Source organism: Psammomys obesus, unplaced genomic scaffold (assembly GCF_907164565.1).
Source record: "Psammomys obesus unplaced genomic scaffold, mPsaObe1.curated_primary_1811, whole genome shotgun sequence".
Classification (NCBI taxonomy): Eukaryota; Metazoa; Chordata; class Mammalia; order Rodentia; family Muridae; genus Psammomys; species Psammomys obesus.
Genome location: NW_026590699.1, coordinates 2,955,649 through 2,970,200, shown reverse-complemented (window position 1 = coordinate 2,970,200; position 14,552 = coordinate 2,955,649). Strand labels below are relative to the sequence as shown.

General features: G+C 41.5%; 1 protein-coding gene across 1 annotated transcript in view; it reads right to left on the bottom strand.

Annotated features, from left to right (window-relative positions):
- The window catches only part of Csmd1 (CUB and Sushi multiple domains 1), a 1,555,059-nt gene that overhangs the window by 57,239 nt on the left and 1,483,268 nt on the right, over positions 1-14,552 (bottom strand). The window contains exons 50-51 of the mRNA XM_055608400.1: positions 11,879-12,064; positions 2,048-2,242 (exon numbers count right to left, since the gene is read on the bottom strand). Of these exons, the coding sequence (XP_055464375.1) occupies positions 2,048-2,242; positions 11,879-12,064 (381 nt within the window). The remainder of the gene's footprint in view (positions 1-2,047; positions 2,243-11,878; positions 12,065-14,552) is intronic.

The window sequence follows — 14,552 nt, the reverse complement described above, 5'->3', positions numbered from 1 at the left end:
GGACTTGCTATCATTTTATATAAATTAATATGCATTTGTATCTTCTCAGTTTTCATTCAAGTTGCTTAAATGTCAAATAATATAGAAGTGAATATTTATAATACAGAAAAAATTTTTTTTCAAGAAATCTTCAAGTTCTATTCCTTGGCCATAGACCCTCTGTGCAATCACCAGTGCTTTCAAAGCATCAGCAACAGAAAACAAGGTCTAGTGAGCTCTCAACTGCTGAACCAGCACCACACCTTTGCTCCACAGTCATGAGCAGGAACTCCCTGAAACTCTAGGCCTATTAAAGTTCTTTATAAGTTGCTTTGATCATGGCACTTTATCACAGCAATAGAAGAGTGACTTAGACAATCGTGGTTTCTGCCTCTTCAGGCAAGACAGAATTTTTCAGTTGAGTCACCACAGTAAGGACACAGCTCCCTGTGAACTTTCCCTTCCTGGGCACTGCTTTGTCTTTCTCACACATGATTTCTGTCTCCAAAACACGCTCCCAGGGCACTTTGTATCCCTGAAAATTGTCTGGGTAAACATCCTGTCTTTAGAAAACAGCAAGGGTTTCAAAGAAGTGGGAGAGATCAGATGAAGACATAGCAAAGGGGCTTCCCTGACTAAGAATGACAACCTGAGATCCAGAATAGTAAAACTGAAGCAAACCACAGTTTCAGGTGGATTAGAGAAAATACCGTGCATCTGCGATAGCATGCAAAAGAGACACATTGCCGCCTGTGGCACAGGGCCCATGCCCAGTCACCGTATCAGCAAGCAATCACCAGTGTACATGATATATATATATATATATATATATATATATATATATATATATATATATATATATATATATATGGTTTAAATGGCTACAGTTGATATGTGGCTCCTGCCATGGGGCAGATAGAGTTGAAGAACAAGGGCTCTGGAACCTCAGGCTAAGCCCAGCACCAGGACATCAGGAACTGCTTCCATTTTCTTCCTTGGTGAAGGGTACCTTAATGTCTGGGTGTGGTTCAAGAATCAATAGAGCTCCGAGTTTGCAAAGATTCACTTGTAGGTGTGAAACCCTCCAGACAGGCAGTTTCTGGCAGTGGCATCAAGGTGGCCTTGTCTATCAAGGTCCCTAGTTCTGGGTCCCCAAGTCACAAAGTAGCCCTAAGGAGTCTGGGGATATGGATGAGTGGCATAAGTGTGAAAAGAATGTGGTAGGACTATAGCAGGGGATTAGCTTTGGGCTCCTGGCCAGGCACTGGTCACCTAAACAAAGAGGATATCAGAGCCAAACTGATAGCAGCTTTGGGAAGGGTGTCTTAGGGAACTTAGGACCCATGTCCCTAGCTTTCTGTTCTTATCTCTAGGTTTCTGGGAAGAGCCTGTTTTACACAAAGATTTAGCATTTATTAAAAGTTGAATTTAAGTTATTATGTAAAGTAGTTAACCACATTCTTTTGTTTTTCTCCTTTTTAATCTACTTCTATTCTTCCTAAGTTGTGTATTGCATAAAGCTCACACGGTCCAACTGCTTGTTTCAATGTCTGATAATTTCCTGTGAACAATCAGCAGAGGTTGGATATCAGAGATGTGCAAATCAGAAAGCACTCTGAACAATGTCAGCTTTGTCTTATTTCCTATTTATTCACATTTAACTGTTCATCACGTACCTGAGAGCATAATAATCTCCCTTTTCAAGATAGCCTTTGTGCAGAACAGATAGTTTCAGCATAAATACTATTTCTCAAGATCCTAATGACAAGTTTGTCATGACATTCATGCAAAAGAATAGTTAGCTCTCTAAACATGTGCTTTTGTTTGCCTTCAAGCTCCAATGTAAAATATTGGACTATTCTAGTGTTCTGAAGTTTATAAAATACTGTCACTAGTAAAGAAACACAATGTTGGATATTTGATCCTGTAGCACTTGCTTGGGTGTGCCATGTTAGCACACAGGTTCTGCTTCAGTCAGGAGGACTATGATGGTGTCTTCAAAGGTGGGCCCACTGGTGCTGTGCCCGAGTTCTGTACCCCGGGCGTGGGAGGGTCCACTACCACTCACCTTTGCATCTGGCTCTGCCCTCTTCTGTGTTCCAGGTCCCATTGGCTTGGCACTGCAAGAGCCTCTGACCCTGCAAGAAGTAGCCGGGGCTGCAGCTGAGGAGAACTTGAGCTCCATATTCATTCATTGACCCTGAAACCAGCCTCCAGAGCACATGCTCTGACAGCTGGCCTTCGATGCTGGGGCAGGGCACCGCTGTGAGAGAAACACCTCAGCGTCAATATGGCTTCCCAACAGCTCTCACCGTGTCTGCTTCTAATAGGGCAGGATTGCTGGAATTTAGAACTCATTGGAGTATGTGGCCTGGATGCTCTCAACTCTTGTTTCAGGACTTCTCTCATTCCCACATAATCACTTGTGATATGTCCCAATCCCAGACTGGGAGCTGCTGTCCTGTTACAGATGCAAAGGGGATCTTACACTCAAACTGTGATATAATGGTAGAAAATTATTCCTTCCCTGTGAAACACATACATGTACACACATGCACTCATTCACTCAATAGTACATGAGCACACACCTGCCCTCACACATGTGTACTTACACATACATACACACATGTGAAAACACATGTGCACATTCACATGTATGTACGTGTGACTATTCATGCACAAATATACACATGTGAATATATTTACACATTGTAGCTGCATACTACTAGGTTTACGAGCACACAAAAATAGCAAGGCATTACCATTGTAAAAAAAAAAAAAAAAGATCATTATCACGACTTAAAGGATTTCCCTCACTCCAAAGCCAAAAAGACAGAGCTCCTGGGTGCAGAGCCCGGGGGCGATTGCAGTATCAGTGCTCGAGGCTCTGATGCAGCCCCAGGACAGTAGATTCCAGAGAACTTACAGACACATTGAAAAAAATGCACTGTTTGGAGACTATATGAGTATAGGTTTGTATATGAAAAGTGTGATGGGATTTAAAATGAATTTAAAATGAATTTTGCGAAGCACAAAACTTCCTTAGGTGACATCTGTCACCATCCCATAGCTGACTACCCACACAACTGAAAGATCCAGGTGGATCAGCCTTGAGCCCAGAAACAATAGCTGAAGAAATCATAGCTTTCCTGTGGTGACAATAATAAATGTATTTTGTGTTTTGATTGTATTAGAATTCCTTATAGTTGAATCTGCTGTGTGCACAGTTTCTCTTCTTCCTATGGTAACTCCCAGTTCTGCCGTCAAATAAACTACAGAGAATGGATGTTTAATTTAAGAGTAAAAGCAACGAGGATAAAACATATGAAGGAAAACCTGGCAATTTAAAAGCAATTCTTACATTTCTGTCTCTTCGATATTTTTGGGTGCAGCAACTATGCTATGTGACCACGAATGCACAAATGGTTTGCATAACAGTTGAAATTACGTCTTTCTGTGGCTAGGGTATGATTAGCTCAAGATGGTGATGTCCAGAAAAGCCTTCAGCCATAGGAACCCTGAACTCAGATGAAGTGTGATAAAAGGCGTCCCGTTTTGCCACTATGTGCCTCCAGAACTCACCTGAGCATTCTAATCATCTGATCACATCTGAAAGTATCATATCTTAATCAATTTCACAATGCTTACTTCTGTGGAAGACTCAACACTGGCTCAGAGAGGAAGGGGAGTTTTTCTCTGGCTAATTACATCCTCAGGAGTGATCTCACATGTCCACTGTTGTCATGCATCTTTGTGAAAACAATATTTGGTTTGAATTTCAATTATCTTCTGGTTTAAATGTTTGTTTGTGTCCCTCATCCTCTGAGTGGTGACAAGCTTATTTTTACTGTAACCACCATGTCTTCTCCTAGTTTTCCAGCTAAGTCAAATTGAGTCACATTTACGGACACTTGCCTGAACGTGCATGTGTATACTCTGAAAACGAATTTGCTTGAAAAACAGGATGGTAAAGACACCAACCAAGCCACATACACAAAAATGGAAAATATGATAGTTTTCCTATCGCAGAGGCTATTCACAGTGAACAGTATCCTATGTATACAATAGTCAAATTCAATCTATAAATATTGCGTGGAAGCCATCAGTAATGATTCTTAGTTATAGGTAAATAAAACAATCATACAGCATACTGCAGGGAATTATGTGGCTTCTTTCTATACTGAAGAGTTACAAGAAACACTGACACTCTGGGGATGACATGGACCATAATCCTGACACCCCAGGGTGTCACACAGGGATGAGAAGAGTCTCCTAGGAGGGAACCTGAAGACCACGGTGGCATGACCAGCAAAGTCCATCATGTCATCTGTGTGCTGAAGAAAGAGCACGTTTTCAGGAACTGGTTCCTACTGTAGCTTTTATGTTTTCAAAGCTGATCTGCAGGAGAGACTGTGCAAAATTATGAATTGCTCACAGCTGTATCTGAAAAATCCATGACATATGCTTTGGGTGGTGAAATCCTGATTGACACAACCTGGATGGTGGGAAGAAAAGTCCCTTTCTTATAATGGTGAAGGAGACAACCTCTGGGTGTTTGCCTCCATCTCTTCCTGCATCCTGCAAGGAGGAGCTGTTTTCACACACACGGGTTACTGTGTGAGGTGGCAAGTACAGCTCCTCCGTCTATGTGGACCCCAAGAGTTCTGTTGCAGGGCATGAATATGCAAAATAATTTAGGTAAGCAATTGGAAACCAGTCTCCCAAATACATCCTTGCTCGTAAACATGATGCTCAATGTGCATTTAAGGGTCATATTTTCTGGTTCTAAGTAACTACTCATAGAGCTTTCACTCACCTGTCACCCTGGGAATGTGTAAGGTCATCCCTCCCCAGCAATCCTCTCTACCAACCATATGTCAGCAGAATTAAGAGAATAAAGGTGAAAAGAACAAAAGTCTAGGGCAGAGGTAAAAGACACAGAAGTCTGTATTGAGGTATGACAGTAAATATCACACAGAGTTAAGTATTTTACTAACATTTTATTTTCTGATATTGGACCAATTGATATTGATAGAATAAGGTAAAATAGAGGAACTTGGAGGATAACGAAATTCATGAAGCTAGGTGAAGAAATGGAACAAAAGAGTTGATAACATTCTGAATGAAAGAATGCTCATCGACCGATAGCCTTGGGGTTTAGGGAGATGAACTGGGGAAGCAGTGGCTTGAGTCTCAGATCACCCGAGTGACACATGGAAATGTGTCTCCCTGGAGGCTTATGGTCTAGCCAGCACAAGAAGCACACTAGGTAGTCATGGGCTATGGTTTCCAAGATAGCATGCCTTCATCCTGATAGAAATGCTTTAGAGCAGGTGCCTCCAGCAGCTGCCCACTCTCTAGTCACCTGAGGCTCTAGATGGACAGCTTCAGAGGACAGCTGCCGCCCAGGTGTATAGATCAGTGCTTCTAACCTTCTTGTGTCTGTGATTGACTATGAAATTATAACTTAAGCTGATTCTCACTGAGATGAGAAAGGACAGTCACTATCATCTTCATCATCAGCACAGTAATCAACACATCACAGCCACCATCATTAGTAAGGTCACCATCAACACCATTACAATTAGCATCATAATTACTATCAACACCATGATCATCACCATCACAGTCATCATGATAGTCACCATCAACACCATGAACATCGCCATCACAATCACCACCAACATGATAGTCACCATCACCACCATCAACACTGTGATCATCACTGTCACAGTCACTATCATCATCACATTCACCACCACCTCCACCATCAACACCACTACCATCATCATCATCACTATATTATTTACACATCACCAACAAACAAGGAAGCCCAGGCTCAGTCAATACGGGCAAGAATTCCTTCTTGCATCACATCTCCCATGAGTTTCTCTGACTAGTACTTTCCTTGTCAACACAAAAAGCAAAATTCATTTAACTGATTACTGAAAATAGACAGTAAGAAACACCTTCATAAGTTCATGGTGGAAGATATAAATACAAAAGATAAATATCAAATGAATAACAGTGTCTTTGAAGGAAGACACAAATATTTGCTACACCTAGGAATACAGGAAAACAAGTCTATGCTATCAGGAATTTAATCAGAATATATTTTTGACAACTGACTACATTTTGATGGTTGAATCTATGATAACTAAATATACTGCAACTTGGTAGAGTGTGCCATGTTACCTGCAACCTTGACATTCCTTCTGTTTGTAATTTTGCAGAAGTATAGGCTTCCTTTTATCACACAAATAAAGCAACCACCGCAGGACGATTTCTTCACTTTCAGCTAAGAAAGCACCTGCAGTAATTCACCAAATGGACTGGTTCTAGGGTAGTCCACTCACTGTTGACATGGTTGACACCATTTTTGCACCAAAACCTAATTCTACCTCTCAACTTAAAAGAGTTGAAATTACAAATAATGAGTAGTTTCTATACAACAGACACATTTTCCCAACTTCTGAATCTCATAGCGTTTGTTTGTTTTTTCATTTGTTATTGTGCGTGGGTAATTGCGTGTGTACCTGTGCTTGTGTAGTGTGTGTGTCTGTGTGTGTGCACGTGCGTGTGTGTGTGTGTGTGTGTGTGTGTGTGTGTGTGTGTGCACATGTGTGTGTGTGTATGAAATATGCAGGTATGAGGAAAGGTCAGAAAATGCCATCAGGTCCTGTTAAGCTGGAGTTATTTGTATTTGTAAGTAGCATGGGCACTGGCAAGTGAACATGGATCTTGTGAAAAAACAGTGTGTGTTCTTAATTTCGGAGGTACCTCTCCAGCCCCTGGCTGTCAGTTTTGTGGAGAGAGATTCTGGTTTCTTTTTGACTCTTTGAGCCAGAGGCAAAGCAACGAGGCCAGCTGCTCTTTCCTTGGAGGCTATGACGGGGCTGCCACCACGAATATAAAGTATTCTCCCTGGCAGTGATAGGCCCTTCTCGTGAATCTTCCCTGTTTGTCTAATCATCCCCTAAGTGTGGAGTATAATCTTTTCATTTTCTTTTAACAGAATTTCCCTGCATCCTACTCATGTGGGTAAGTACTGCTTATCAGCACATTTAGTTGGAGCACACTTAATTAGATTTGTAGAATTATGATTAGATACCTTCGGAGTGAAATGATGTAATCATCCCTGGTCTTCACACTCACAGCCAAAGCAGAGTCTTTGCAGACCATCAGCAGCCTGCACTGATGGGCATGAGAAAATGGACTGAGTTGTGCAACTACAGAGGCCCAAAGAACAAGACTATTAATTCAGAAAACAATGAATTGATTTGAGTTATGATTGTTCTTTTAAGTTCTGTATCTTGCAGTTCAATTAGGTAATTCTCAGTGAGAATATGTTTATAGGACTGGTGGAGGAAGGGGCAGAGATAGCTTCTCTGGGTCTTTTATAGCATTTGTGTTTTTATTATGAGACCTTGGCACACGGACTTCTTTCATCCACATGCATCTGATATGCAATTTCAGGCTGCCCCTGATTTGTGGAAGTTTGGCTTTTCTGGTTGTTTCTCAAGCTTGGCCGCTTTCAGATCAGACCTGCAGAGTTGGGAGGCCACTCCTTTGGATGTTCAGTGCTGATTTTGAAGTGGAGAAATGGGTGGGGAGATCCCAGTGGGTAGGACTCAAGAAACTGAGCTTCTTGGAGGAGAGACATGGGCATTTTTGAAACTATGTTCTGCTTTCTGCTCACTGTCAATCTAGTTTACAGCAGATTCAAGTACAAATGTCCTGGACATAATTCCTCAGGCTAGCTGTTCAGACAGACACTAAATAATTGCCTGTTTTGAAAACATTTGTTTTGCTGCTACTATCCAATGTCAACCCTAGAGCAAACACCAATAAATGAGTCTAAAACAGCCTGTAGTCTGGGTAATGAAGACAGAGCCACTTAGTCTTGGCTCCCAGGAGCACCCACTATTAGCATTACAAAAGACTCTAGAAGGAATGTGTTTCCTCATGAGGTTCTTGTTCCTGCAGATTACGGCTTAGGTCCTTCTCCTCTGAGTATAGTGGTAGAATGTTGGTGGAATAATTAACTGGGAATAGGGTGGGGTAGGGCATTGCCATGGCTGTATGGTTGTTCTCAGGTTCTGACTCATCCCCTCAGGCTTCTCGGTCTCCTGTTTAAAAGTGATAGGCAAGCCCATGACAACTATGGTGGGCACTGATGGTCTCCTGGTGCCTTCATGTCTCCTACCCAGTGACTCCCCTAGAGTGTGAAGGCAGCCAAATTCTCTGCCAAAGTGTAACTTAAAGGACTCCGAGTGTCTAGGAGTATTCCTGGTTTTCATAGGACTTTGATTATCTAATGTGAAAGGGAAAGGAGGGTGAGAGGCAAGGTGAAAAGGCAAGAAGGAATGTGAAAATGAAGATACACATTTTAAGTACAAATAGTTCTTCTGAAAAAGCCTGATTTATTATTCATGTGTCATTTCTGAGTGCCTGAATGTATGTATGTGTACATATGTGTGTAGGCACCTTTGGAGGCCAGAAGAGGGTTTTAGGTCCCCCGGATCTAAAGTAGCAGATAACTGTGAGCCTCAGGATGTGACTTTATCTGGTGTTCCTATCCTAACAAAGGATTTGCATTTCATTTAATCATGAAAATTTAGATGGTTTGCTGTGTGTGGTGTATACCTTTAATCCTAACACTCAGAAGAAAGAGGCAGGTATATCTCCATAAGTTTAAAGCCTGATTTGTCATTATGGTGAATTCCAGGCTAGCTGGGGCTAAACAGTGAGATCCTATCTATAAATAAATAAATAAATAGATAGATAAATAAACAAATAAATAAATAAATAAATGAAAACAAGTCTTGCTGATGCTTTGCATATAGTAGGTCTACATAAATGATAAGTAACTAACGTGACCCGTGAATAGCATCAACATAAAAATGTGTTCACAAACCGGCAGTGCGGATTTAAGCACCTTATCAGATGGTTGGCATAATGTCAAACACACAGGGCACAATGCAAATCCACTCATCATTTTGTCAAACTCTCAAGCCTTGCACACTAACACCACTGGCCCTGACTGGCTGTAGGGTGGCACAAGCATGAATCTTACCGTTAAACACCAAATCCAGTCTCAGTAAATAATTAAAACGGAAAGAAATGAGTCTCAGAACCTACCTAGGAGATTTCTATAGTTACGGGAAGGTTTGGATAAAAGCTGCTGTTCTTTCCGGCCTCCATTCAAGCCAACTCAGATGGAAGACAGAGATTGTACTGTTCATCTGTTCATCGCTAGTGCCCATCAGATCTGAAGCATTGCTCTTTTACTCACCTCACTTGTTGTATTTTAAAGATTCATTTATTTTTATTTTATGTGTGGGAGTTTGCCTGCATATACTGGTATTACATGTGCAGGACTTGAGGAGGTCAGAAGGAGGCATTGGAGCCCACAGAAATTTATGGATGGTAGTGAGCTCCCATGTGGGTCCTAGGAGTTGAACCTCGATCATCTGGAAGAACAACCAGTGTTCTTAACCTCTGGGTTATCTCTCCAGCCTTTATTTATTTTATTTTCGAGACAGGATCCTACTATGTAGCCCAAGTTGGTCTTTAACTCCCAGAGATCCATATGCCTCTACCTCCCAAGCACTGAGATTCAAAGTGTTTCTTTTTATGTTTAATATTATGTTTAATATTATTTTTATTAATTACAGTTTATTCACTGTGTATCCTCCCTGTACCTCCTCCCTCCATTCCTCCCAGTCCCACCTTCCCTCTTCCCCACCATGTCCCTCTTCCAGTCCACTGATAAGGGAGGTCCTCCTCCCCTTCCCTCTGACCCTAGTCTATCAGGTGTCCTCAGGAGTGGCTGCATTGTCTTCTTCCATAGCCTGGCAAAGCTGCTCCCCCCTTAGGGGGAGGTGATCAAAGAACAGGCCAGGCAGTTCCTGTCAGAGACAGTCCCTGTTCCCATTACTATGGAGGCCACTTGGATACTGAAGTGCCACAGACTACCTCTGTGCAGGGGTTTCAGGACATCTCCATGAGTGGTCCTTGGCTGGAGTATCAGTCTCATAAAAGATCCCTGTGCCCAGACTTTTAGGATCTGTTGCTGTCCTCTCCAGGTTTTACTATCTCCCACTTCTTCCATAAGATTCCCTGCACTCTGCCCAAAGTTTGGGTATGAATCTCAGCATCTGCCTCGATACCCTGCAGGGTAGAGCCTTAAAAGTGTTTTTAACCACACCTGGCAGACATGTTTCTTATCCCTTGCTATCTCATATACTAGTCTATATATTACAATTGTCAAAGAAACTCAGAAGCTCCTTCATCTGTGCTCAAATACAATAGAATTAGCTTGATAATATAAGTGAGTATAAATATGCATTATTATATATGTGTGTATATATGTGTATACATATATACAAAATTGTTACCAAAGTTTTCCAGCTCAGGAATACAGTGTTGTAATAATTCTGTCTGATTTCTTCAACTGAAATTAAGTGAAGGAAATACATCCCTCAAAGAAAAACTTAAAGTAAGTTTTCCTCACTCTCTGCTTACCGTGACAGAACGTAATACTGACCTAACTCTGCCCCTTGCTAGTGAAATGGACACTCCAATCCACACTCCAGAACTGAGCAGTGCATCCCTCAGCAGATCCTGGACACCACATGCCGGGATGGCACCTTCGTTTCCCATAGGATTAAGTAATTGGGATATAAAATGATGTCTTACTTAATGGAAAATAACTGAGAAATTAAGTAGTTTTCAATATCATAACTGACTTTGAACACAGACTTTAAAATGCAAATGAAAGCAAAAAAGGCTAAAATCCTGGTGAGCTACTAATTATTTTCCACAAACGTATACTCTTTTATCCAATGAGTTTAAAATTTTTAACATGACTAAAATATACAAAAAGTAAAAAGCAAAATGATTCTCTAAAAAGGTTAGGTAAACATTTGTTGCTAAAATATCATTAAAGCAAAAATATTAGTGTATTATTTTTAAGTTTTGAAATACTGGAAGGGCAGGTTAAACTTTTTAATATGTCTGTGACCAATTTCTTGCTGTATGAATTATATCTGCATGTGCATATGTGTATAAGAGTGTATATGTGTGTATGCACATGTGTGTGTAGACATGTACATATGTGTAAGGATGCATGTGTAACTTCTGCTAGGCCTGGCTTTGCAGCATGGCTGTCTACTATTTAAGACTATGTTTTACATTGGACTCAGACCTTGCATGCTTTTTCTCTTTTCTTTTTCTTTTCAAAATATTTTCTATTGTTTGTTGTTTTTTAATGAAAATATAAGTAAATCACTTCCCCCTCCCCTTTACTCCCTTTTTAATTAAAATATAATTATATCATTTCCCTTTTCCGTTTTCTCCCTCTTGGCTGACTCATGTAAGAATATTACTCTGTACTGAAGATTGATTCCTAGAAGTCTTACTTCATTTTACAAATGAAATTGGTGCTTTCTTTTGGCAGCCAATGATACGTATGAAAAGCCCGTGGTAAATACACAAATTAATCAGTGCCTCTAATTCCAAAGAGCTCAAACATCACGTGAGAGACAGAGCGGAGAACCCACGGCCTCGCCTTTTCACACCTTATGTTGAGCGATGTTGCTGAACTCCATCTCAGGAGAGTATGCCCACGGTGAAAATTTCAGCCGGAATAAAGTTCAGTGGGGTGAGAAACATGTGACAGGGGGCGATGGAATTCACAGGATATACAGGGCTAACCTCCAGGGTTACACTGCTCTATTTCAGTTGTTGCGGTTGTCGCTATGGAAGTTCTTTGAAAGAGACCAGGTCCTCGCAACACGGGGAAGGGCCTCCCTGCATTCCAGAAGCTAAACTCAAGCCTAAATGAGTCGGTCCCCATGCAGGCTCCACAGGCACGCAGGCAGACACGGACACTTACGTTTACACGCGGGTGGCTTTCCTCTGTTGCTCCACAGGCTGTCCTCTTGACACACAGCAGTGGCTAGCTGACTGGCATCCAGCTTGAAGCCTTCATTACACTCGTATGTCACTTTACTGTCTAAGGTGAACTCATTGCCCATGAAGGAGCCATTTCCTGGAGCCTCTGGAATTCCACAGGACACAGCTGGAAAGATAAGGAAGAAAAGCGTGATCATTCTTACAGTACTTCATTAATTTTGTGTTTATTTCTCATCCCAGAGACAAATTTATTAATTATGTTATTTGGGATTTTCAAAAGCACACCCACATTTTCAGAATTTTAAGGATGTAAAATGTTCATGTGTGAAACAGCAGAAAACTTCTCAAAATGGTAGAAAGTGGTTTGGTGTAAACCACTGTTTCAGAGGGATATGGAGGTACTGGGTGATGACTCTCATTCAGGTGCAGGTTAGTCACAGCATGGTTGTTTGGTTGTGTGTTCAGGTAACAATCACACATGCTACCAACTCAGGTGACTTTGGGCAGGAGGACAAAGCATAGGCCACTTCCTTACCACCCCAACAATGGCTTTGAATATCAAGATGCAAAGGAAATTAGTCAAGAGTGTACACTTGCCCACCTCCCTTTCACCACAGAGGAGGGTCTTTGAAAAGATGCTGTGCTTTGCTGGGCACACACTTCACCTGCCCTTGTGTTGGGAACAAGGTTTGGGAATCTTGAAGAGCTGGGGGTCCTCCAGAGGTTCTCATCCAGAAAGCAGTTGCATTTTCCTGGTTCCCAGGCTAGCTCTCATGAGCTAACAAAGCTGTTGAAGGAGCAAGTCAGGTCCCTCCAAGTTCACTGGGTTCCTGACTCCTCATATGATCAGCCTCTCTCAAACAAGCTCCCACCATAAGGCCTGATGTGAAAGGGGCCCCGTCAGTGGTGGAACCATGCCACTGGGGCTTCCAAGGGTCCAGAACAGTGAGCCAGATGCACCTCTTTTCTCATAAATCACCCAGTCTTAGGAATTTTGTTAATTGAATACAAAGGAGGCTGGTACAAAAAAATAATAATAATAACAGGTTGCATAAGGTCACCAGAGCATCTACTCGTGTCATAGCTAGTATCTTCTGAATTACCTGGAAAGGTTAAATTGACTGAGTTGTCCTCTGGCAAGCACACGCAAGCACACACACATGAACATATGAATAAATGATTGAATGGTTATTTTTAAATGTCAGACTTCTAGAAAACTTAGGCTCTGAAATTTCTCGTGCGTTGGCTTTTTTTTATTTTTGACAACTTCATACATGTGCACTGTGTGCTAGGTATCATAACATTCTCATATGCCTCCATTCTTACTGAAACTCCTTCACAGACAGCCCCACCTTCCTCCTCCTCCTTCTTCTCCTCCTCTCCCTTCTCCTCCTCTTTTTATTCAGTAATTCTTTTTTTGTCAACTACTGAGTTTTATTGGGGTTATCCTAAGCATAGGTGAGGCAATCTTTACTGGCAGGGAAACTTGCCAGTGGCTGCACCGTTGAGTAAAATCAGTCCCTTTCTCTTAGCAGCCATTAACTACCAATAGTCTTGCCGGAAAAGATGGGACCTCATTGGTTCCTCTTCCATTCACAGTGGAATATACTGAAGGACGCATTCCTGTTCAGGTCTTGTGCAGAAAGCCATATCTGCTGTGGGTGCAAGGGCCCCATCATGTCTGTGGACACTGCCTTACAGAATTGTTCCCCACCCTACAGCCTTTATACTCTTCCTGCCCTCTATTTCGTTATTTCAGCCATATGATATATCTGTGTTTCATGAAGTACAACATGACTCATTTGTGGGATATTAAAACAAATGCCATACTTCTGTGTAACCATAACTTTGAGAAAAGTGTCCAAAATAACAAACAACAGCTCATTATTTTCCAAAGCCACTGTTCTGTCCAAGAAACCTGCCAGCAGACAACCTATTCCCTGAAGCCTATGCAGCCTTTGATCTTCAATGAATCTAGAAGTGTCAGGGATTCGTTCTTTTTTAAAAAATTCTCTTTGTGTCCCATTTTGTTACCATATCTCTGCTCCCCACAGTGTATATTGATTTTTTCTAGATAACCATGTATTTATCATTCACATCTATACTCTCCTCCCTCTTAACTACATGAACCATCCCTCTTCCCTTAAGATTCTTACTTGGGGGCAGGCATGGAATGAAATGACATCTCTGGTAGGTTAGGTGGAAAATTTGACATCCCAGAAGCTCATAGGAAGCACTCTCATAAAAGGGGTTCTTACCCAGGGGGCCAGTCAGACAGGCTTACAGATGATTCTGTTCAATCTAAAATCTTTCAAATAAACCTGAACTCTGCTTTGACAGACTCAGGAGAATCTTCCTTATGTGTTCTGTTCAGTAATGAGCAGTCTGCCTTGAGATTTGAACTACAGTTGCTATCCTCAGGAGAGTGTTCATGAAAGGAGCTAGGGTAAGGGGCACTGCTGACTCTCCAGCCTTTACTGACTTGTTTTCTGTGATCCTTTGCTCTGTTCAACCCATGGAATTGTATGGCTATGACTCTGAACTTAAGCCAGAATCGTCTTCCATGTTTAAACCACTAGTTAAGAATAGAAGTTGTTACTCCATCACTTTTCTGAATAGACTTACCACTGGCTCAGGACTTACTTAAATGATCA